Source organism: Callionymus lyra, chromosome 2, assembly GCF_982586985.1.
Source record: "Callionymus lyra chromosome 2, fCalLyr1.hap1.1, whole genome shotgun sequence".
NCBI classification, from domain to species: Eukaryota; Metazoa; Chordata; class Actinopteri; order Syngnathiformes; family Callionymidae; genus Callionymus; species Callionymus lyra.
Window position 1 is genome coordinate 4,398,018 of NC_141819.1, and position 25,636 is coordinate 4,423,653.

The 25,636-nt window shown below is 38.6% G+C and overlaps 2 protein-coding genes across 2 annotated transcripts in view; both read left to right on the forward strand.

Moving 5' to 3' along the window:
• The window catches only part of LOC148085110 (NLR family CARD domain-containing protein 3-like), a 120,429-nt gene that overhangs the window by 9,726 nt on the left and 85,067 nt on the right, over positions 1-25,636 (forward strand). The window contains exons 2-7 of the mRNA XM_087781518.1: positions 1-96; positions 567-636; positions 786-978; positions 1,028-2,888; positions 4,457-4,630; positions 5,731-5,904. The exon at positions 1-96 is cut by the window's left edge and continues 39 nt beyond it. Coding sequence (XP_087637644.1) covers positions 1-96; positions 567-636; positions 786-978; positions 1,028-2,888; positions 4,457-4,630; positions 5,731-5,904 — 2,568 coding nt within the window. The remainder of the gene's footprint in view (positions 97-566; positions 637-785; positions 979-1,027; positions 2,889-4,456; positions 4,631-5,730; positions 5,905-25,636) is intronic.
• LOC148085111 (uncharacterized) lies at positions 9,436-15,598 on the forward strand. The gene is made up of 5 exons (XM_087785495.1): positions 9,436-9,443; positions 12,480-12,653; positions 14,473-14,646; positions 14,709-14,882; positions 15,175-15,598. Exons 1-5 carry the CDS (start codon positions 9,436-9,438, stop codon positions 15,194-15,196), a joined length of 552 nt encoding a protein of 183 aa, XP_087641621.1. The 3' UTR covers positions 15,197-15,598.

Below are 25,636 nucleotides of genomic sequence, written 5' to 3' on the forward strand. Positions count from 1 at the left end.
ATCTGGACCAGAACCCTGCTGTGTGTCTCTGAAGAGTGATCATTCAATGCCTAGATTGATTGACTTCAGAGGAAGTGAAGAGTCTCCAGGTGTGAGGTGAGAGTGAACAAGTGTGAGTCTACCAGGTTCATACACACATTAAACCAGAGAACTTCACTTCACTCACATCACCAGCAGGGGGAGATAAAGACACAATTAAAAACCTCAAACGTTGCTTTCACAGTTGTAGTGCAGAGGTGGACATGTGCAGCAGTGTGAGGACATCTAGTGGTTCAGCTGGTGAATACCAGGATAGAAACAGATGAGAGTTGATCAGAGTTGTGTTTTCATCAGGATCCAGCAGGAGGAACCAGAATATTCTGGACTGTTGTGAGTCTTTGAAGAATAAGACCAAGAAGAATCATTTTTATATTCAAATATTCAAAATTATCAGTTCAGCTTGACAAGATTTAAGTTCTAATGGAGATAAAAGTGGGTTTTAAAAGGAACCTTCTAGTTTACTTATGATCAGAACCTTCAACACAACAAGAGTTTATTTACAGTCTGATTTCATCTCTTCTTCTCAGAGTGGACCATCAGAACTCAGAGCTTCTCATTGGTCAGCAACATCCCTCACAACTGGAAATCAAACGGCTTGTATGTTCATAAACTAGAGGAGGTCCTCATCCTAGGGGTTCCTTCTGTTCATCATCATTCAGCTGAATCCAAGTTAAAGCTTCTGGTCTTTGTGGTTCTTGAGATGATCCACTATCACTCTGACTTTCTTCTCTGTGATTCTGTTCCAGTCACTGGAGAGAAACTTCTACAACTATATGCAGAAGGAGCTGAAGAGAGTCTGGAGGTTTGTGAGTCCAGAGACTCCACAGACTGAGGAGGAAGATCAGAAGTGGAGAAGCATCAGAGAAGAATTCCTGAAGATCACAGTTCATCTCCTGAAGGACATGGAGGAGGAGGATCTGGCCGAGCGTCTGTGGAGCAGTAAGAACATGTGAACAAACATGATGAAGATGAAGAACACTTGCATCAGATCTGAAGATTTTACTCCATTTTCACCTTCTACAATCTTCTGACTCGTGTGACTTATGTCTTCATTCAGGAAGTCTTGCTTCAGAGTGTGGAGGACGACTGAAGAGGAGCCTGCAGAAGAAGTTCCACAGTGTGTCTGAGGGGGTCGCTAAAGCAGGAAACTCTGCTCCTCTGAATGAGATCTTCACTGAGCTCTACATCACTGAGGGGGGCACAGACCAGGTCAACCAGGAGCACGAGGTCCGACAGATCGAAGCAGCCACCAGGAACCAGACCAGACCAGAAACCACCATCAGACAAGAAGACCTCTTTAAAGCCTCACCTGAACGACCAATCAGAACACTGCTGACGAAGGGCGTGGCTGGCATTGGGAAGACCCTCCTGACACAGAAGGTCACTCTGGACTGGGCTGAAGACAAAGCCCACCAGAACTTCCACTTCATCTTTCCTTTCACCTTCAGAGAGCTGAACCTGCTGAAAGAGAAGAAGTTGAGTTTGATGGAACTTGTTCATCTTTTCTTTCCTGAAACCAGAGAATCCAGACTCAGCAGCTTTGAAGGACTCCAGGTTCTGTTCATCTTTGATGGTCTGGACGAGTGTCGACTCCCTCTGGACTTCAACAGTCGGCGCCTGATAGAAGCTACAGAGTCCACCTCAGTAGACGTCCTGCTGACAAACCTCATCAGGGGGGATCTTCTTCCCTCAGCTCGTCTCTGGATCACCACACGACCTGCAGCAGCCAATCAGATCCCTCCTGAGTGTGTGGACATGGTGACAGAGGTCAGAGGGTTCAATGACCTCCAGAAAGAGGAGTACTTCAGGAAGAGGTTCAGAGATGAGGAGCAGACCAGCAGCATCATGTCTCACATCAGGAGGTCACGAAGCATCTACATCATGTGTCACATCCCGATCTTCTGCTGGATCACTGCCACAGTTCTGGACATGTTGAAGAGCACAGAGACAGGACAGCTGCCCAACACCCTGACTGAGATGTTCATCTACTTCCTGGTGGTTCAGATCAAAGTCAAGAAGGTGAAGTTCGACGGAGGATCTGGGACTGACAAAGTTTGGGATCATAAGAGCAAGAAGATGATGAAGTCTTTGGGAAAACTGGCTTTTGAGCATCTGCAGAGAGGAAACTTGATCTTCTATAAGTCAGACCTCACAGAGTGTGACATCAACATCTCAGCAGCTTCAGTTTACTCAGGAGTGTTCACTCAGATCTTCAGAGAGGAGAGAGGACTGTACCAGGACAAGGTGTTCTGCTTCATCCACCTGAGTGTTCAGGAGTTTCTGGCTGCTCTTCACGTCCACCAGACCTTCATCAACTCTGGAGTCAACCTGATGAAATCCAAACTAAAATACAAACCTTCAAGATTGTTGAAAAACAAAAGTCAAACAGAAAGGTTCTACCAGACAGCAATAGATGAAACTCTAAAAAGTCCAAATGGACATCTGGACTTGTTCCTGCGTTTCCTTCTGGGTCTTTCTCTGCAGACCAGCCAGAGTCTCCTTCCAGGTTTGTTGACACAGACAGGAAGTAGCTCCTGGACCAATCACAACACAGCAGAGCTCATCAAGAAGAAGATCAGTGAGGATGTGTCTCCAGAGAGAATCATCAACCTGTTCCACTGTCTGAATGAAGTGAAGGACACTTCTCTGGTGGAGGAGGTACAACAGAAGCTGAGATCAGGAGGTCACTCTGATCAAATGTCTTCTTCTCAATGGTCGGCCCTGGCCTTCATCTTACTGTCCTCAGAGGAACATTTGGATGAGTTTGACCTGAAGAAATACTCATTGACTGGTTCAGAAGAGGTTCTTGAGAGGCTTCTGCCGGTGGTTCAAGCTGCAAACAAAGTTCTGTAAGTTGTTCAAACATTTCTGATGATATGAACTAAACCTGAATGTTTGATTTACTCTTTGATGATTGTTGTGTTTGTCATCGTGTTTAACAAACTGATCCTAATTTAGACAAACCTTCCTCAAATATTCATACAATATGTGATTTTATGATGTAACTAGTTCAGTCTTGTCAAATAGAGAATTGAAAAGTAAAGATGTTAAGTAGTTTATAAAAATATCATCTTAATAAATCATTGTAATGATAAACAAACAAGCGTCAACGTTAAATGAAAATGAATAATAATCAAAAGAACATATTTCAAAGTTGAATGTGGTCAGAATGTGGGACTATCACACTAACAACTGCTTCTCAATGTTTTCTTCGCTTGTTCCCTGAATGAACTTTTGTGTTTGTTCATCTTCAACTGAAGGACATGAAACACACACACTTTGCTGAGTTCATCATTCTGCAGCTGTTGACCAATGAAATACTTGAAGACAGAAAGTCAACCACTGACACGCTTTTATTCTGTAACATTTGCTATTGGTTCATCCTTCTTGGTCAGGGCCCTCTCATCCCTGATGCATTCATTTGATGTGAGACAGAGGATCAGTGATGAAGACATAGATTCTGAAAGACTCAGAGAAACACAACACAAATACATGGACACATGTTTAAAGACTAAGAAGAGTTTTGATTCATGTTTTATGATCAGGAAAAAGGATGTCAGGTCAGCCCGGAATTGAACCCTCAACCTGTTGCCCACTGGTTCAGAAGACATTAGTAGAAACATGTGGCCTCATTAATTATACTGCGTATACACAAATGAATGTGTACACAACATTTATTTATATAAAATAAACTTAAGTTAGCATGTGTGACCTTCACAGCAGCTCTGAGCCTGATTTCTACAAAATCTTCATCTTAAATTCACATGAAGTTTCTTGAATGAAACAAAACCACGAAGGTTACATCAATAAAAATGCAGCTTTATTTAACTTTACTGTTTCATACAAAAGGTCAACTCTTGTCTTTTTCTCAGGAAATGTGTTCTATAAAAATAAATAATAAAATCAAAGGGGTTCGTCTTCATAGTCCTCTTTGTCCGACTGTGTGTATTTAATTTAAAATATTCATGTCAGGTATTACTTTAAGATTCTTTTTAAGCAAAATAAGTTCATAAATGTCACTTCCTGTTGGAGCAGTTGAATCTATTTTCAGCTCATGAACTGAATATTGAAAAACATTTGCTTTGTTTCTTATGCAAGTAGATCAGTGTCATCAGAGAATTGAAGGATTGAATTTAACAATTAATTTTATTAAAATGTTTTATTTTTTTAACCATAGAAATATTTTCTGAATCATTTTATTAAATAATTTGAATATATATTATATATTGGATTTTAAACACTTTCACATTTGTATATTAAATTAAAAAAGCCACTTGTCAAAAATATTGATTCTTTAATTTTTTTCATTTTATTTATTACTAAAATAACAATATTAAACTTTAAATAAACTCTTTCAATTCTTGTCAAATAGAAAATTGAAAAAGTCACTTGTTGATGAAACTCGTCTCTTTCACAGCCTGAACAGTTGTCGACTGTCAGAGAGAAGTTGTTCACTTCTGTCCTCAGTCCTCAGCTCTCCGTCCTCTAGTCTGACTCTACTGGACCTGAGTGACAACAACCTGCAGGATCCAGGAGTGGAGCTGCTGTCTGCTGGACTGAAGAGTCCACACTGTCACCTGGAGACTCTCAGGTCAGAACATCATCTTCTCTCTTCATGTCTGGTCCACAGTTCATCTGGTTTCTTGTCTCTCAGGAGAAATGAAGATAGAAATAAATGTCATGTTTCTAATATCTGGAGAGAAACTAGACGAGTGTCGTCTCAGCTCTTGTTTCCTGGTTGATGAAGCAACTGAGCCAGATTTCCTTGTTCGCAGACGATGTGTTGATAAATGTCACTTCCTGTTGAAGTATTATTTATTTTCAGCTCATGAACTGAATGTTGAAAAACACTTTATTTAATTTAATTTGATTAATCAAGATCAAGTTGATCACATGAAAACATTCACTGAAATACTTGTTCATGTTCCAACAATTCAGCATAAATCAATGATGTCTCACTCACTGGTGACAGTTGCTGAGAGGATATCATTGAATAAACTACTGTCCATCATGGATGATGACAGTCATCCTCTGAACACTGTCATCAGTGAGCAGAGAAGCAGAATGAGTGCACGAATGCTCCTACCCAGGTGCAAAACAAATAGACTCAGGGACTCATTCATCCCTCGGGCTATTAAATTGTACAATTCTGAGTTCGGGGGCAGGAGTGGAGTGAAAGTATCTGGATGTTCTGTTCCATGTTAGTCTCTGTATCTTTGTCTTTGTTGTTTTTCTTTCCTTGACCTATGTTCTTTGTCTTTGTCTTTAGACTTAGATTGTGTCATCTTGTTCTTCCTCTTTATGTTCTTCTTATTTTATTTTTTATGTATTATTTTTTATTGTTTATGAAAAATTGCTGGCTATTGGTAAAAAACAATTTCCCAAAGGAGACCTCCTGAGGGATCAATAAAGTTTTACCTTACCTTACCTTACCTTACCTTACCTAGTTTGTAGGAAAGTCTGTTTTTCTAAAGTAAATATTTAACAACAAACCACAACCTCAACATTGTTGTTACTCCTTCTTCATGTTTGTGTTTCTGTCGTCATGTTCAACATTTCACCCTCATTTATACCAACCTGATGAATATTCAAACAAACATGTGACCATGATCTTATGAAAGTAAATAGTTGATTGTTTTTAAATAAAGAATTGAAAAAGTCACTTGTTGATTAAACTCGTGTCTTTCACAGGCTGAGCGACTGTCAACTGTCAGAGAGAAGTTGTTCACTTCTGTCCTCAGTCCTCAGCTCTCCGTCCTCTAGTCTGACTCTACTGGACCTGAGTGAGAACAAGCTGCAGGATCCAGGAGTGGAGCTGCTGTCTGCTGGACTGAAGAGTCCACACTGTCACCTGGAGACTCTCAGGTCAGAACATCATCTTTTCTACATCATCAAAGCTCAAATGTAAAGTCAGAGGTGGAAACACGAGTCAAAGTCTGTCATCACTTTGTTCTTCAGTGAAGCAGCTCATAGATACATTTGTATGTTTGTGTAGCAGGTAAAGATGTTACGTAGTTTATAAAAATATCATCTTAATAAATCATTGTAATGATAAACAAACAAGCGTCAACTTTAAATGAAAATGAATAATAATCAAAACAACAGTCCTTCATATTCTTTATCCAGTGTTCTCGCGTCATCTGTCTCGTAGAAGACAAAACACTTTAGAGTGGAATCTTGAGGTTTGTCTTTGATTTGTTTTCATTGTTTGTTTTTTCCACCGTTGTTGTCTCTGTTCTTCTCTTATGGTTCATCTGTTGTTCATGAGGTCTACGACTATTTTAACAGTCGACTGGTCACCAAATATTCAACCATTAAGTCGACTAATCGCATCATTCTTACATTTTTCTTCAATTTATCATGAAGTTTCTTTAATGAAACAAAACTACTTTACTTACTTTAAGATTCTTTTGAAGCTAAATATGTTCATAAATGTTCATTGAAGCCAATAAGTTTTGTTTGTCATGTCTTTTACTGAGACTCCAATTCATTCAGCAACAGTCCAAACCAACAGAGTCAAAACAACCATCAACGGAGACTTAAAACATAAACAAAAAAACAGCAGATCTTTGTTCACTTAATAAGTATTTTGTACACGTCAGTATTATTAAAGGAATCATAAATACTTTTGTCTTGTGACAGAGAAAACACTCAGAGTGATGACTTTGACGAACTGAACCACATTAACAAGTCATTTCAAAGTCAATTGTTTACAATAAATGACTGTTTTTACTTGAATTTAATGTTGCAACTGTGTGAATAAAATCATTATAAAATAAAGATAAATAATACAATTATAAATAACTTAATTTCACTGACACGTATAGAAAGTATAGTTTTGTAAAAGCATCAGTTAACAGTCAAATCATATATTTATGATCATTTTAAAGACGTGGTTAAAGTCATCATGTGTGGTGGATGTAAAGAGATCAATGAAAGTTGATGTCATTTGCTGTAAGATTAACTTCAAATGTGAAGAAGATATTTCTGTTTGATTATTGATTCTTTCAGGTAGTAGATCCAGATATTAACATTTTATTTTGTAACATTTAGGAAATCCATGTGTGGTGAGTTGTTTGTTTTTGTACAGTGTAGGCTGCCCTTATCGTGAATGAATGTTCGCTCCATTACTAATAAATCCTTTATTCTTAATGATCTTTTAACAAGAGTTAATTTGGATGTATTATGTCTTTCTGAGACTTGGCAAAGAGAGGAAGAATTTATTCATCTGAACGAACTCTGTCCAGTAGGGAGCGCTGTCCTGGGGAAGCCTCGCCTCTCTGGTCGTGGGGGAGGTCTTGCTACAGTTTTTAGGGAGAGTTGTTCTTGCAAAGTGATTCAGACACAGGAATTCACTTCTTTTGAGTCTTAGATGATCTTAGTTGGTTCTATAAGACCTTTCTATTGTGTGTCAATCAATCTACCGCCCGACTGGTCCTGCGGCGGTGTTCTTGAAAGACTTCAGTGACTTCTTATCTTACATTATTCAAATGGCATCTGTTCTTATTCTTGGAGAATTTAATCTTCATGTTGATGACATTAAATCTTGCTCTGCTAAAGAAATTTAACTTTAACAGAAGGCTTTAATTTTGAGCAACATGTTTCTGAACCCACTCATCGAAAAGGCCACATTTTAGACTTAGTTTTTACTCTTGGCCTGGACATTTCTAATGTATCTGTACATGATGTCCATCTGAGTGATCATTCTCTTGTCTTGTTTAACCTGGACTTCATCCTTGAACCTAAGCCTTTGAAAGTTAGGTCTCAGAGACGTGTCATCTAAGCTGATACTGCAGACAGTTTTTCTACTATGTTTGACTCTCTTTTCTTTGATGACTGCCCAAACTTAGACAGTTTGATTCACTGTTCACTGTTCAAGTGGCACCTGTTAAGTCCAACTTGAAAATTCAGAAAAAAAACGATGCCCTTGGACAAATGAAGATCTCCTGAGTCTGAAGAGACTTTGTCGAAAGACTGAGCGTCTCTGGAAGTCTACTAAACTTGAGGTGCACAGACTTCACCTCAGGGATCTGATGTATTTTTACAATCAGATGGTAGAAACTGCTAGATCTGATTACATCAGAAAACTGGTAGCAGCTAATAAGAAAAACCCCAAAGTTTTGTTTGACACGATTAATTCTCTCGTGTCTCCTGCTCCTCAAATCACGCCTGTCTTCTGTGAAGCTGACAGAAATGCATTGTTGAGATTTTTCATTGACAAAATTAAATTGATCAAAGAGAAAATCTCTCCCCCTTTGTTTGGAACCCCTACTGTCTCTGAGCCCCTCTCCTCCTCTTGGTCTTCCTTCACTGCTGTATCGTTGGGTGATTTTTCGGCACTAGTGAACAAGATGAAACCCTCCTCTTGCTCAGATGACGTCCTTCCTTGTAGGCTTTTTATCAAAGCATTTGATGTAATTGGCCTCTGGGTTACCAATATGGTGAACCTCTCCCTTTCCACAGGGGTTTTTCTCAATGCATTTAAACATGCCATTGTAGAGCCGCTGCTCAAAAAGCCAGGCTTAGACCCAACTGACCTCAGTAATTTCAGGCCTATTTCTAAGCTCCCTTTCTTGTCCAAGATCTTGGAGAAGGTGGTGTCTGAGCAGCTGTCTTTGTTCCTGGATCAGAGCGACATCCATGAGAAGTTTCAGTCTGGCTTCCGTAAACATCACTCTACGGAGACAGCTTTATTGAAAGTATCCAGTGACATCATGATGTCGGCTGACTCGGGTCAATACACTGTTCTGGTTCTCTTGGATCTGTCCTCAGCCTTTGACACAGTAGATCACCAGATCCTGCTGAGAAGACTGAGGGATGAAGTTAGACTGTCTGGGTCTGTGTTAGAATGGTTCTCATCTTACCTTTCTGGTCGCAGTTTTAGTGTATCTGACAATCAAATGAGGTCTGAATCGGCAGATCTGATGTGTGGAGTCACTCAAGGTTCTGTTGTCGGTCCTTTATTGTTTTTGCTGTACTTGATTCCCCTCGGTAAAATCATTCAGAGATTTCCTGATGTTTCTTATCACATTTTTGCTGATGACATGCAGCTCTACTGCTCTGTTGATCCAACTGAGCCCCAGAAGCTGAACAGCTTAGTCAATAGTTTGCTAGAAATCAAACAATGGCTGAGTGAAAACACTCTGCAGCTAAATGTGGACAAAACTGAAACTCTGGTGATTGCTCCTGATTATAAGGTTCCAGGGTTGAGTCAGTACTTGGGTGACTTAGGTCAGTCTGTCAAACTGAGCCTGAGCAACCTGGGTGTTGTATTTGATAAAGACATGTTTCTTGTTCAACACTGTAGAAAACTGACCAGAAACTGTTTCCTTCAACTGAGAAAAATCTCTTAACTTAGGAAAATGTTGTCTGAACATGATTTAGAGCTTGTAATCCATGCGTTTGTGTCAGGTTAATTTTCACATCTTATCAAGAAAGAGGTGTCTCGCCTGCAGTTGATTCAGAACTCTGAAGCGAGAATTCTGACTCGCTCAAGTAGAAGAACTCACATTTCTCCGATCCTTCACTGGCTTCCAGTTTCTTTCAGCATCAACATTAATATTCTGGTTCTTACTTTCAGATCTATTCATGGTCAGGCTCCTCCTTACATCACTGATCTGATCCAGCCTTACACCCCAGCTCGGGCTCTGAGGTCTGTGGATCAGAATCTACTGATGGTTCCACGCACACGTTTCAGGACCAGAGGAGAGAATTCCTTCCAGGCTGATGCTCCTAAGCTTTGGAAAAATCTTCTTCTCTCTTTGTGCTTGATGGATCTACTGACTCCTTTAAGAAACATCTTAAGACGTTTTTATTTGTTCAGGCTTTTCCTTGATTTTCTGGAACTCCTGTTGTGTTATCAGCTTTATCTTGACCTTTAAAGTATATACTTTATTGAATATTGTTTTGTTTTTTTAAGCGCTTTGTGACCCTGGTCTGGAAAAGCGCTATACAAATAAAAATGACTTACTTACTTACTTACTTGTTAACTTGTCATCTTCTTCAGCCACTGGTTACGACTTCTTCACCCTCATTTAGAGGATTAGCGCCCCCACAAAAAGGACAGGAGAGATGAAGTATTGACGTGACAACCAAGTGTGTTGTAAGAAAATATCAATATTTGTGCTCAGGTTATATACGGGTGTGAAAACTAACATGTTGGTAAGAAATGTCTTTCTCCAATGATTTGTGAGGCTCATCTACAACTACTTCACTTCACACTGAACACATGTGTCTCCATTTCTTGTTGAATCCATTGTGCTGATGGTATCTGTGATCATTCTCCTGACATCTGACTGTTGCAACAATCAGTCTCATCAAGTTGATCATGGTTTTCAACATTTTCAAGGTCAAACATTGAGAGAGAAAAGTGTCGATTTCCTACTTTGAATATGACGTGTTGATAAATGTCACTTCCTGTTGGAGCAGTTGAATCTATTTTCAGCTCATGAACTGAATATTGAAAAACATTTGCTTTGTTTCTTATGCAAGTAGATCAGTGTCATCAGAGAATTGAAGGATTTAATTTAAAATTTCATTTTATTTAAATATTTTATTTTTTTTAACCATAGAATTATTTTCAGAATAATTTGATCCAATAATTTAAATATTGAAAGGTTGATTTTTTTTCATTAAATAATGGAATCATTTTTTACACTCAGAGTTAAATATTCCTATTTATAATAATTCACAAATAAATATCCTTGATTCACTTATTTTCCTTATTCAGACTCATATGTCTATTTAAAAAGTATTGAATCTAGAAATTGTATTTTTAAATTATTTTAAATTCGTATTATTCAATTAAATTAATAGAACCCTTGATATACAAATCATTTACTTATTTAATATTCAATAATTCAAAAAACGAATTCAACATTTAAAGGTTGAAACCATTCAATATTGTGATGGCACTGATATACTTCCATAGTTTGTCTTCATCTGGTCCATCAACATCAAATCAACCATAACATGAACACATTCAATCAAACACTTGTTGATGTTCAAAAGTCCAGCATGAATCAATGACGTGTCAATAGTTGGTATCGAAGGTTTGAAAGAAACTTTGACTGAACTATATTAGAGAGGAAGCAGACAACAAACCACAACTGAAGATCTTATCAATGGAAATAGTTAAGATAGTTTAAATAAACTCTTTCAGTTCTTGTCAAATAGAAAATTGAAAAAGTCACTTGTTGATGAAACTCGTCTCTTTCACAGGCTGAGCTGGTGTGGACTGTCAGAGAGAAGTTGTTCACTTCTGTCCTCAGTCCTCAGCTCTCCGTCCTCTAGTCTGACTCTACTGGACCTGAGTGACAACAAGCTGCAGGATCCAGGAGTGGAGCTGCTGTCTGCTGGACTGAAGAGTCCACACTGTCACCTGGAGACTCTCAGGTCAGAACATCATCTTCTCTACATCATCAAAGCTCAAATGTAAAGTCAGAGGTGGAAACACGAGTCAAAGTCTGTCATCACTTTGTTCTTCAGTGAAGCAGCTCATAGATACATTTGTATGTTTGTGTAGCAGGTAAAGATGTTACGTAGTTTATAAAAATATCATCTTAATAAATCATTGTAATGATAAACAAACAAGCGTCAACTTGAAATGAAAATGAATAATAATCAAAACGACATATTTAAAACATGTGGCCTCATTAATTATACTGCGTATACACAAATGAATGTGTACGCAACATTTATTTATATAAAATAAACTTAAGTTAGCATGTGTGACCTTCACAGCAGCTCTGAGCCTGATTTCTACAAAATCTTCATCTTAAATTCACATGAAGTTTCTTGAATGAAACAAAACCACGAAGGTTACATCAATAAAAATGCAGCTTTATTTAACTTTACTGTTTCATACAAAAGGTCAACTCTTGTCTTTTTCTCAGGAAATATGTTCTATAAAAATAAATAATAAAATCAAAGGGGTTCGTCTTCATAATCCTCTTTGTCCGACTGCATGTATTTAATTTAAAATATTCATGTCAGGTATTACTTTAAGATTCTTTTTAAGCAAAATATGTTCATAAATGTCACTTCCTGTTGGAGCAGTTGAATCTATTTTCAGCTCATGAACTGAATATTGAAAAACATTTGCTTTGTTTCTTATGCAAGTAGATCAGTGTCATCAGAGAATTGAAGGATTGAATTTAACATTTAATTTTATTAAAATGTTCTATTTTTTTTAACCATAGAAATATTTTCTGAATCATTTTATTAAATAATTTGAATATATATTATATATTGGATTTTAAACACTTTCACATTTGTATATTAAATTAAAAAAGCCACTTTTTAAAAATATTGAATCTTGATTTTTTTTCATTTTATTTATTACTAAAATAACAATATTAAACTATAAATAAACTCTTTCAATTCTTGTCAAATAGAAAATTGAAAAAGTCACTTGTTGATGAAACTCGTCTCTTTCACAGGCTGAACAGATGTCGACTGTCAGAGAGAAGTTGTTCACTTCTGTCCTCAGTCCTCAGCTCTCCGTCCTCTAGTCTGACTCTACTGGACCTGAGTGACAACAAGCTGCAGGATCCAGGAGTGGAGCTGCTGTCTGCTGGACTGAAGAGTCCACACTGTCACCTGGAGACTCTCAGGTCAGAACATCATCTTCTCTACATCATCAAAGCTCAAATGTAAAGTCAGAGGTGGAAACACGAGTCAAAGTCTGTCATCACTTTGTTCTTCAGTGAAGCAGCTCATAGATACATTTGTATGTTTGTGTAGCAGGTAAAGATGTTACGTAGTTTATAAAAATATCATCTTAATAAATCATTGTAATGATAAACAAACAAGCGTCAACTTTAAATGAAAATGAATAATAATCAAAACGACATATTTAAAACAAGTGGCCTCATTAATTATACTGCGTATACACAAATGAATGTGTACGCAACATTTATTTATAGAAAATAAACTTAAGTTAGCATGTGTGACCTTCACAGCAGCTCTGAGCCTGATTTCTACAAAATCTTCATCTTAAATTCACATGAAGTTTCTTGAATGAAACAAAACCACGAAGGTTACATCAATAAAAATGCAGCTTTATTTAACTTTACTGTTTCATACAAAAGGTCAACTCTTGTCTTTTTCTCAGGAAATGTGTTCTATAAAAATAAATAATAAAATCAAAGGGGTTCGTCTTCATAGTCCTCTTTGTCCGACTGTATGTATTTAATTTAAAATATTCATGTTAGGTATTACTTTAAGATTCTTTTTAAGCAAAATAAGTTCATAAATGTCACTTCCTGTTGGAGCAGTTGAATCTATTTTCAGCTCATGAACTGAATATTGAAAAAAAATTGCTTTGTTTCTTATGCAAGTAGATCAGTGTCATCAGAGAATTGAAGGATTGAATTTAACATTTAATTTTATTAAAATGTTCTATTTTTTTAACCATAGAAATATTTTCTGAATCATTTTATTAAATAATTTGAATATATATTATATTTTGGATTTTAAACACTTTCACATTTGTATATTAAATTAAAAAATATTGAATCTTGATTTTTTTTCATTTTATTTATTACTTAAATAACAATATTAAACTATAAATAAACTCTTTAAATTCTTGTCAAATAGAAAATTGAAAAAGTCACTTGTTGATGAAACTCGTCTCTTTCACAGGCTGATCAGATGTCAACTGTCAGAGAGAAGTTGTTCACTTCTGTCCTCAGTCCTCAGCTCTCCGTCCTCTAGTCTGACTCTACTGGACCTGAGTCACAACAAGCTGCAGGATCCAGGAGTGGAGCTGCTGTCTGCTGGACTGAAGAGTCCACACTGTCACCTGGAGACTCTCAGGTCAGAACATCATCTTCTCTCTTCATGTCTGGTCCACAGTTCATCTGGTTTCTTGTCTCTCAGGAGAAATGAAGATAGAAATAAATGTCATGTTTCTAATATCTGGAGAGAAACTAGACGAGTGTCGTCTCAGCTCTTGTTTCCTGGTTGATGAAGCAACTGAGCCAGATTTCCTTGTTCGCAGACGATGTGTTGATAAATGTCACTTCCTGTTGAAGTATTATTTATTTTCAGCTCATGAACTGAATGTTGAAAAACACTTTATTTCATTTAATTTGATTAATCAAGATCAAGTTGATCACATGAAAACATTCACTGAAATACTTGTTCATGTTCCAACAATTCAGCATAAATCAATGATGTCTCACTAGTTTGTAGGAAAGTCTGTTTTTCTAAAGTAAATATTTAACAACAAACCACAACCTCAACATTGTTGTTACTCCTTCTTCATGTTTGTGTTTCTGTCGTCATGTTCAACATTTCACCCTCATTTATACCAACCTGATAAATATTCAAACAAACATGTGACCATGATCTTATGAAAGTAAATAGTTGATTGTTTTTAAATAAAGAATTGAAAAAGTCACTTGTTGATGAAACTTGTCTCTTTCACAGCCTGATCAACTGTCGACTGTCAGAGAGAAGTTGTTCACTTCTGTCCTCAGTCCTCAGCTCTCCGTCCTCTAGTCTGACTCTACTGGACCTGAGTGACAACGACCTGCAGGATCCAGGAGTGGAGCTGCTGTCTGCTGGACTGAAGAGTCCACACTGTCACCTGGAGACTCTCAGGTCAGAACATCATCTTCTCTTGGTTCTGATAAGTTTCTAAAAGTGTTTCTCCTTCATTTCAGTCTGTCAGGGTGTCAGATCTCAGAGAGAGGTTGTTCTTCTCTGGCCTCAGCTCTGACATTGAACCCATCCCACCTGAGAGAACTGGACCTGAGCGAGAATCATCCAGGAGGACCAGGACTGGAGCTGCTGTCTGCTGGACTGAAGAGTCCAGACTGGAGACTGGAGACTCTCAGGTATGAAAAGAGCAGCAGAACTCACTGACTGAACTCCAAAGATCTTCAGACATTTGATGCTCAGACTCTTCATCTGAACTGAGCACATGAATCCAAACTCTGAGTTCCTCCATGTTCTCCTGCTGGACACCAGTGGAAGCATGAAGGAGACAGTTGAGACTGAGCAGCCTGTTTATAGATCCATCTTTGTTGTCATCAACAGTCATGACTGAGTCGTCCACTGAGAATGAAACAATATTCATGAAACATCTGAATCAAATGAATCTGATCTTCTGACTCTTTCTTCCTCCAGGCAGTGGACCACATTGGTTTGACCTTCATCCATGAATGGTAAGTTTGATTCCATTGATTGACTTCAACATCAAAGCTCATCTGCTGACACAGCAGTTGAAGGTCTTTGTGGACATGGACTTGATGAAGAAGATTCCAGAACAAACGTGCAGATGTTAAAGACTCACAGTTACAGTATCAAGTGAAGCTCTGATTCCAAATCTTCAAGTCCTTCAGCTCAAAACTCTTCAGGAGCTTCAACATCAACATTGTTTCAGTTTGACTGTCAGTGGAGAACAAAGAAATATTTCTGTCAAATATTTGAAATCAGACGTGAGTTTGATCATCAACTCACAATGTTGAGTCACTTTAAACATAATTTCACACATGAATCACTTCATATTGAATCATGTGTTCACTTGAACATCTTCATCACAACTAGACTAGACTCATGTTAGCTACATGCTAGTTTAGCTGCTGACTTCATCTTCAAATCTGACATTCAAGATGATTCTGGGATGTTTCAGTCACATGGTTCTTCTCTCAAGTTCTCAGAAGAATGTTGACAGAACATTGACTCGTCTCAGTTTGGATCAGTATATGATCGTCAAGACAACGTTCTTCCACCATCATCACCTCATGTCTCTTCTTCTCTCAGTCTTCACTCTCACTGGACTCACACACAGCAGCGCCTCCTACTGTCCAACGACAACAGGAACTTGATGGAGGATCAGGATTATCTGGATCATCCTGACAGATTTGAAAAGCTGCGACTGGAGGTGGAGAGGAAGTGAGACTATCAGAGTGACTCTCAGAAGAAACACAAGAAAATATGTTATTAAGTCAAATGTTTCCTAACATACCTGCTGGATTTGTTTCACGTTTGTTTGTGACTTTTATGATCGTTCTCTAGTTAAACCTCTTTTACTCTGAAAGTAAGTGGTTTAATGGTTATTTTTTCAAACTGTACTTCTCAACAGTAGCTAAACATGATCGTGACAGATTGACTTCATCTCATCTGTCGCCTAGAAATGATGTCATCAGAGGAACAGAGCGAGAGAAACATGAATTAAAAAAGATCAACAAATTCAATCCTCTAGTCAAACAGCTTCAAAACATACAGTTCTTTGCACAATATTCTCAAAATCACACTATATTATATTTTATAAACTGATCATTAATGTTATAATCGACAAGTGAATCTACACTTTGACAAATGTATCGTGAGACAATCTTGATCCAGTTTAGAGAGTTTTTCTTCCTTCATTAACTGCAAATGAAAGTGTGTTAAAGTAACAGTTGAATGTATTCAACATTATTTACTCAATCATGTAATAGTAGGTCAAATAAAACTATTACAACAGTTCTGGAATCATGTGATGTTTTAAGTCTTTTGTTGTCTTTTTATGTCACACGTCTGAAGTAATAATTCGAACTCATTTTCTACTCGCCCTCATGTCGACTAAGGGTTGGGATTATTTTCAGAGTGATCTGTTCTTTTTAGAGTTATAGACAAAAATGTTTGTTCATTTTAATGTAGCAACTGGAGCTCAGTGGTCTTCGTCTTCATCTTCGTCCAAAAAGACACTTGAAAACATCCAAATACCTCCAGACTGCTCGTCTGTAACTCTTGGATTGAAGCTCCACATGAGAAGAAATGATCATAAAAACACTTAAATTAATCTATATTTTAAATGTGTTTGTAGTGAAAGATCTCAGTCTCTCAGTGTAAATCTTGCACTTGTTCACTGACACTTTCAATGTGTTTGATGAGGAAACACTAGCTGGAGCTGAGCCTGAGAACTTAAATAAATATATTTAATATTCAAATATTTAATAATAAACACTTGGATTAAACCTCATATCATTTTTAAACGGAGGCGCCACCTACTGAGCATTAAACATGATGACACTGTTAATGAAGCTTCATCTCACCATCACTAGTTTTGGATGACCAGCATGTCAGAGTAAGAAGAACACGCCGTACAACAGTGGTGCTTATTGAAGCCTCTAATATATAACAGGATTGAAAATAATTAGTTTTCCATTTTCACAGCTCCATTATTACAAAAAACAGGTATTTACTTCCTGTGATGTGTTCAAGAGTTGGATTGTAAAACATTGACTGTAATCTACAGTTGCACCACTAGATAGAGCCATTGTCAATAAATAAAACACGAGTCACTATCATCACCTGTCGTGGTTCACTCCATCCCTGCAGCGAGGAAAACTTATCTTAGTCCTTGCAGAATTATTGACAGGACAGTGAATTATCTTAAATCACCACTAGAGGGAGCGATGTTCTCTCAGATTACAATTAGCAGCATTTTAGTCTTTCTTTATCCTTTAACTGACACATCGTCCTTTGTGTTGACATCAGGGGTGTCACACCCTGAAGATGACATGTGTTGGTGAATCATATAGTACTTATATAATAGTTTATTATGTGTTTAATTTCAGCACTTTATATAGACCTGATGTTTTATTTTTTCATTATTTAGAAGAAACAACAGCAACATCCTTTCCTGCTGGAGGAAACTGAAGGCAACACTTGAGACTCAAATACAGCAGAATGTAGTTATAAAAGTGATTCACACGACACAACAATAATCATTAAATGTTGGTTTTTTTTAAAAAATCAAAGTCTCTTGATAATCTTGACAAAATTGCAACATATTCCATACGTTTCAAAGCGAAGGTGCGTCCGTTTCTCTTCCAGATCAGCTGTGCAGAGAAAAGTTGTTCTGGACATGTTAAGTCCTAAATGAAAGCAGCTTTGACTGTACAAAAAAAAAGAAGAAGAAATAAGGACTCGTAGAGAGACTCCACACATGGTGAGACCATAATGTTCAGGGTCGGAGTCTCTCTGCACAACTTCTGGTCTGAGTGATTTGAAACACAGGGGCTCAGTAGCAGAGGTGTGTGTGTTAGTGACATAGTGGGGGGGCAGCACAGAACATATACAATGGACAGGCCAAGCACACAACATGATTCCTTCCTGAGACATTGGTGTGTGTACAGTAACGATGGTCAAGATGATGTGAAGGCGTTTTGGCATCAAGTGTATCACAGGGTGTGAGGTTGCTCTGGATCCTGCATGTTTCTAACACAGGGGACGATGCGTGAGGACAAATATCAGAAGGACCTTCACGATCCCCCGTCCAGAGGGACCACTACAATCTAGTTTTCCCCACCACGACATGACACGGACCCACATAGAGGCTTTTGAGAATCACTTGTATTCAATACAGTGTGTATGTACACCACTCTTCACATGGATCAATATCATGAAGCTGCTACAGGAACGTCCGAGCCCGAGATGTGATCCACCTCAACACTTCCAGACTCCGTCTCTGTCTGCTACATGACCAGAAAGATATGCCCCGACTGGAGTGCTACTTGTTCATACCTACTGTACGTCAAAACAAAAGGGGGGGAACCGTGAACGCCTCATTCTGAACAGCCGGTGATTAGTTAAGTGTCCAGTATTTAGTCGAACACAAAAACTTCCTTCAGTAAAATGTATTTCCTGGAATCACAAACCTATGAACAAAGCACATAAAAGGTTTATTCTTTTCTAAATAAAGTGAAGCCTAAAACTCTTCATAGTTTTGAAGAAATGAGTACAGCTTATAAACACAAAGCAAAGGCTACTTAAAAAACACTTTAATAATGAATCGTCATGAACTCGATTTCTTGAAAAGACCTGTGACCATATCATACAATCATTTGTTTTCCATTCGTCTGGAAGCACAAAACAATACGTGGACAACAACCTGGAATAGACTGTGACACTCGTAGCGACTTTCTTTTTGTGCACATACATGTGAGGACTGGAAATAACTTCTGTTTGCTCTTTGTGTTCATCAGAATAATGTACACGTGACATCAAAGTCAAACATCTTCCTCAATACTCTCGGTGGTACGAAAAGATCCAAACAGTGAAGGGATACAACAGTTTCTCATCTCAGAAAAGGTTTTCAGTCGCCCTCATGTCAAACACCATAGTTCATATCTATATGTATTTATATAACTTTGTCGGCCGTCACTACGCCGATTGTGTGGCTGGACTGCTTTGGTAGAGCTGGGCAGAGCTGCCTCTCCAGGCCTCCAGAGTTCTCCAACATCTCCTGGATGAGAGGAGTTATGGAGCCGGGGATTTCCATCTTGAGGGTGATGACTCGTTCAGCTCCTGCAGACAGAAGGAAACAACAAAACTCTTCCTCGCTTGTCTCTGTGTATCCATCATAATACATGAATACACCTTTTTAAAACTAAAAAATAAACATTTACCCTTGTTTTACACTGGCAAACAAACAACATTCTTTCTATTATGGCTTTTAAGCTTCTAAGGAAGATAAAACTGACCTAAAAAAGTCTTTATCTCTAACAGTAGAGGGAGCCAGAAACAAACATGTTCAGCCTTCTGTAGCGCCCAGCAATATTAGATCTATTGATGTGTCGATGAAGCTTCATGAAGCAGGGTCATATTTTTCACAGATCAGTCCCTCCCGGAGGAGTGGGACCCCCACACTGCACTTCTGAACCGGGTTTATACTTTGGGGTCTCAGCTTACAGAGCAAAGAGTGACATCTAGTGGACTCAGGAAATAAGGACACTGTTTCATGAAGCTTCATCAACACATCACTTTATTAATTTAAAGTAAAAAAAAGATTTTATTTAATGTTTCTTTTGAGAGGATCTCTAGTTTCATTGTTCAGACCGACCCAAACACAAGATGAACCGTGGTTCTATGCTGTTACACCCTCTACAGGCTGTCGCTATGGATTACGTCTCGAGCCTCAGCCTCGTCGCTGAGAAAGATGGACGAACTCGCCAGCAGGGGGCAGTAGGTTGTCTCTGTAGAAGGCCACATTACACACCTGGGATGGGTCGAGCAGCACCGGTCCATCGGCGCATGCATCAGGTTCGGAGAGCGAGTACTCGTAGCGTTGCATTGCTCGGTGCAACTGTGTTAAAAAGGAAGCAGATCTGACATGAAACAGCTCCGTCAAAATAGTTGTTCAATCAGACAGAAAGAAAGAAAAAATGAAATCAGCAAAGAAAAGAAAATATCTGCTTTGTGGGGTTTTTATGAACTTTTTTTCAGCAAATAAGGTATTTCATTTAAGTAACCTATTGATAACATTTAATCTTGTACATTTTGTTTCGTATAATTTAAATGTATTATTATCAGAGGATGCACAATTTAACTCATTTATGAATGTTTATTTTGGATTGATGGAATGATTGACAGTTGTGTTTCTCATGTTCCCGTGATTGAGTGACATGGGGCGGCGAATTGAGTGAGACCAGGACTGTGTCGCAAATTGTTCACTTCTGCACTTACACTTTATATTTTAAGTGCACAAGTGTGTCCCAATTATCAGTGTGCGAAAATCGAGTCCACAATCTGCACTGAATTGGGAAAGTTGAGTGTAGATCGATGGACACTTTCCACCCTCAACGACCTCCATCTTAGTGACGTAGATGAAGCTAAACTGAAGCTAAACTGAAGCTAAACTGAAGCTAAACTGAAGCTAAACTGAAGCTAAACTGAAGCTAAACTGAAGCTACGTCACTGACGACCGTTTTCAGAGCAGATACCGACGTAAATGTCACACAACACAACAACAGTAATAACACAATGAAACACAACTTGTTTCAATTGTATAAAAGTGTTGTCAAGTGTCAGTGATAGTGTTTCAAAGACTGGTTTCAATCAAAATTCAAAAGTAATAGAAGAAGAAGCTGTTGAGTCATTTCCTGTAAGTGTGTAGCAGCAGAGTTTTATTCGAGACAGTACTACCGTGGCCAAATTTGAGCACTGGCCAAGTACATATGTAACCCAGCCGTTTATTTGGTGTTTTATGTTTCAATTATTTTCACTGGAATAATATAATTCAACCCAGTTGTTATTTTTGTGTTTTATTACTTTTCGATGTTTGTATCGCATTAAGACACTGTCGCTTTAAGACGGTCATTGTTTTACTTGTGTTCCACTGATGAGACTCAGGTGTTGAGATGCTTCAGCGGCTCAGAGACTGAGACACGTGTCATCGCTCCTGCATTTCTATTGAAACACTCGCTTGTCACTCCTAGAACTTCACTGTTCTTTGCTGGTTCCTGATTGTCACCGAAGGAGGACGAGTAAACATCTGTTCCACAAAGACTTCCAGGACAAACTAGAGTATTTCAGGATTGATACTCACTCTATGCACTTTTATTTTGCTCGTCAGCACAACAAACAGACAATATTATTTTTCTTTTGAAGACAATACATTTTCCAGCCAAGGAGGCTTGTTTGGTTATTGAATACTTTGTGAAAGTATATTTTGTTTATATTTGTATAATAGTTTAGAGTAGGAGACAATATAATATAAATATTTAATGTCTCTACTGTGTATGTGGTGGATGAATGTTCTTCTGTCCATAATTATTTTATTTACTGGACTGATAGTTCACTGCTATCAACCCTACATTTTCCACATTGGTTACACATACACATCTTAATGTGTACTATAAACCAGTGCACGCAGAGAAGTGTGTGATATGGGACACAGCCCGGCCTTTTAAATGCCGTTTTCAAGAGTTTAGATGGAGGACAACTGACGATCCGATGAGTTTGTGAGCAACCAAAAGGAACGAGAAAAGCTGGATGATGATTTTCTGTCAGCCTGACATTCAGAGATCATCAAAGATCCGGCATTTGAGTTGAGTTGAAGGAGCCGCATATCCAATCCACCTGAGCCAACTGACCACCTCCAAGTCCCCCCCGACATGGAAGCCTCCCCCAAATCCATCAGACACTTGGGTACTTTTTTATTTCATTGGCTTTGCGGAGTGAAGCGGCCCCATCGTATCCGGTCTTAATTAATTAGTCTTATTAATTTTCAATAATGATGGACAAACTGTTCATTATTTCGTGTTTTAGATCGAGTGACAAGTATAGTTTAAATTGAGAGTATTTTTGTTTGTCTTTGTCTTTTATAAGTACGTTTATTTGTGATTGAACTACTTGTGGAACTTTTATTGTTTAATTATTTTACTGAAACTAAATTGGTGAATTCAGGTCCTGCAGACGTTTAGTAGAGCAGGATCTCTACAGATTGTATAAGTTAAAAATAATTGCAGTCGGGTTAAACCTAATACATCATTTCCAACAAAGATGAACCAAAAGTAATAAAATAAATCTGAACCTACATTGCATTCCGTTTACATGTTGCAACCAAGGCTCCAAAAATGCTCTTTTCAGAGGCAGATGTCGGCGTCCCTCACTATAACTTCTTCTGCTGGGGCCCCTTTGTCCAGCACATAATCCAGCTTTAAACACATCACACAATTATTTTGACAATAAAACTTCAAGTGGTTCATTCATCTCCAGCCAATGGGGGGTGAGGAATCAGTAACAGCGCATCAATCCTGGGTCAAGACTGAATAGCTTAAAGAGGCAGTGCGTGATACAAATCACGCTCTTGACTCTCTGGTCCTTACACTCCTGACACGCTTGTCACTCTTGGGGTCCCATCCTCACCTCTCTTCGACCCCCTTCCTGACTCCTGCCTCTTCCCTTCCTGCAACTTGGTGAGAGAAGCTTCCCAGCTTGACCATAGCTTCTCAAGACACAAGCAAGTTGCAACCCAATCTCCTGCAGCCAGCCAAGCAAGCCTGAACCAAGCAACCAAACTGCTCTTCCAGAAAAGACTTGTGACCCCTTGCACCGTGTAAAGATACATCTCTGGACAGTTACGCCAACTCGGTCAAGGGAGATCTTTGCCAGCCTGCAACAAAGGACCAGGACCGGACCCAATTTTTCATATGTTTGTATAATCAATTTAAGAGCCTCTTACTCAGTAAAGAACATTAATCACAACAACACGAAGTGACTTCAGTAAATGAGATTGATTCAAAGTAGTGTTTCATAGTTAATTAATAACTCCAATGAATTAATCATTATCGATATAAATGTAATAGTTTCCACTTTCAGATCTATTCATGGTCAGGCTCCTCCTTACATCACTGATCTGATCCAGCCTTACACCCCAGCTCGGGCTCTGAGGTCTGTGGATCAGAATCTACTGATGGTTTCTGGCACACGGTCCAGGACCAGAGGAGAGAAATCCTTCCAGACTGTTGCTCCTAAGCTTTGAAACGATCTTCCTCTCTCTTTGCACTTGATGGATCTACTGACTTCTTTAAGAAACATCTAAAGATGTTTTTATTTGTTCTGGCTTTTCCTTGATTTTCTGGAACTCCTGTTGTGTTATCAGTTTTATCTTGATCTTTAAAGTATATACTTTATTGAATATTGTTTTGATTGTTTAAGCGCTTTGTGACCCTGGTCTAGAAAAGCGCTATATAAATAAAAAATTACTTACTTACTTACTTACTTTGGACTAAGACTCAAAGGTGGTGCTTCTTTTCTTCAGGTCATGTTTACCTAGAGGCAATTTTAAAGTTAAATCTACCAGAAATGAGTTGTTCTGAAAATAAAAGTTTGTCTAAGGCAGGGGTCGGCAACCTTTACCACTCAAAGAGCCATTTTGACACGTTTCACAAATTAAAGAAAACAATGGGAGCCACAAAACTCTTTTGAAATTTAAAATGAAATAACACTGCATATACATTTTTTTTTGCTTTATGCTATGTATAAACAAACTATTATGGGTTAAATTTATGAAATCAATGAACGACTGAAGAGAAATTGAAATACAATTTCTGCATGCAACAAAACGTTTTTTACTCCGAAAAAGACGTCGTGTTGAAGGTTAAGTAAAATACTATTTAAGTCCTCCTTGTAGTAATGAAAAAACAAAACGCCAAACTTAAATGATCCACTGGCAGAGAACCAAAAATGCCGTCCTCTCTCTCTGTGCCGTCATCCTTCTACTGGCGCCGTGCCGTCAGCTGCCAACCTGAATAATAAAATGTCTATTTCACTGAACAATTAAAAAATGTGAATATTTGCCAAATTATAGGAAATTAAATCATTTATCATACTTGGTCAATGTTATTTCTGCTCCTGAACCGCAGCGCATAGCGTCTCCACATCAGGGCTGTATGACCTTTATCTTCACACAGGATTGTAGGCTCTCATCTGTGAGGCGTGTGCGATGTTTGTTTTTAATAAAGTTCATGTTGGAGAACACCTGCTCACATACAAATGTGGATCCAAAGATCGACAGGACTCCAAGTGCATACTTTTTCATGTCCACATAAAAGTCGGGGATAGCGTTCCAAGTTTCGAACACAAGTTTGTCTGGTTTGGGGAGGTTTTCAATATCACACCATTTGTGATTCTGAGCAAGAACGGCCTTCTGGCGTGAAACATCTTCAAGGTCCGCTGTCAGGCGCTTTAACTTGGACACCCACATGTCTTTGTTGGCTATGTCAGCCAGTTCCATTTCAAGATCAGGTGGACTCACACCTGGAAAGGCTGTCATATTCAACAGGGATGGATCGAGGCTGAGGGGAGTGACAGGGAAGGATAATGTGTTTTTTCCTCTGAACTCACTGAATCATTTCCCAAACGATGTTTGCATTGCAATGACTGCAGAATGTAAATACTCTAAATTCACAATGTGAGCTTTTTTGAACTCACTCAAACTGGGGAAGTGTGACAGTGTACCTTTCTGTAAATCTCTGGCAAGCACTGTCAACTTGCGCTCGAAAGCCAAAACCTCCTCCAACATGCACAGGGCTGTGTGTCCTTTCCCATGAAGAGCTGTGTTTAGCGTGTTCAGGTGCGCTGTCATGTCTACCATGAAGTGTAGCTTTTCCAGCCACTCTGGCTGTTCCAACACAGGATATGTGAGCCCTTTGCTGCCCAGAAATGTTTTCACCTCTTCCAGACACGCGGCAAAGCGTTTCAGCTCCTCGCCTCTAGACAGCCACCGGACTTTGTTGTGCAACAGGAGATCAGAATATGTGCTTTCCAGCTCGTCCAGCAACGAACGAAACTGACGGTGATTTAAACCTTTCGCCATTATTTTATTGACAATCTGAATGACAACATTCATTACGTCTGTGCATTCCGGAGGAAATGTTTGAGCACACAGTGCCTCTTGGTGCAGGACGCAGTGAAAAGTCAGCAACTTTCTGTCCAGCAACTTCTGCAGTAAAGCCACAAAGCCCTTGTGCGCTCCTGTCATACTCTGTGCCCCGTCTGTAGCCACTGACACCAGGTGGGCGGTGTTTATTCCTTTGGCTCTTAAACAATTCAAGACAGCCTCACAGACGTCCTCCCCCCGTGTTTGGCCTTTTAGTGGTATCAACTCAATCATTTCTTCCTGTGGCCCAGCAGAGTTTACATACCGGCAGAACAGCGCTATTTGTTCAATATCACCTCTGTCTTTGGATTCATCACAGGCAATTGAGTAGGCAACAGCTGAATTGATGTCTTTAATGTACTGTCTGGTGATGTCTTCTGCCATTTGTATGGTTCTGTCTTTGACAGTTTTTGCAGAGAGGGGCATATCCTTGAT

Excerpts from the sequence above, each read along its gene's own strand:
- LOC148085111 (XM_087785495.1), top strand. Across the intron at positions 14,647-14,708 it reads TGTCACCTGGAGACTCTCAG|TCTGTCAGGGTGTCAGATCT; the intron begins GTCAGAACATCA and ends CCTTCATTTCAG. Across the intron at positions 14,883-15,174 it reads TGGAGACTGGAGACTCTCAG|GCAGTGGACCACATTGGTTT; the intron begins GTATGAAAAGAG and ends TTCTTCCTCCAG.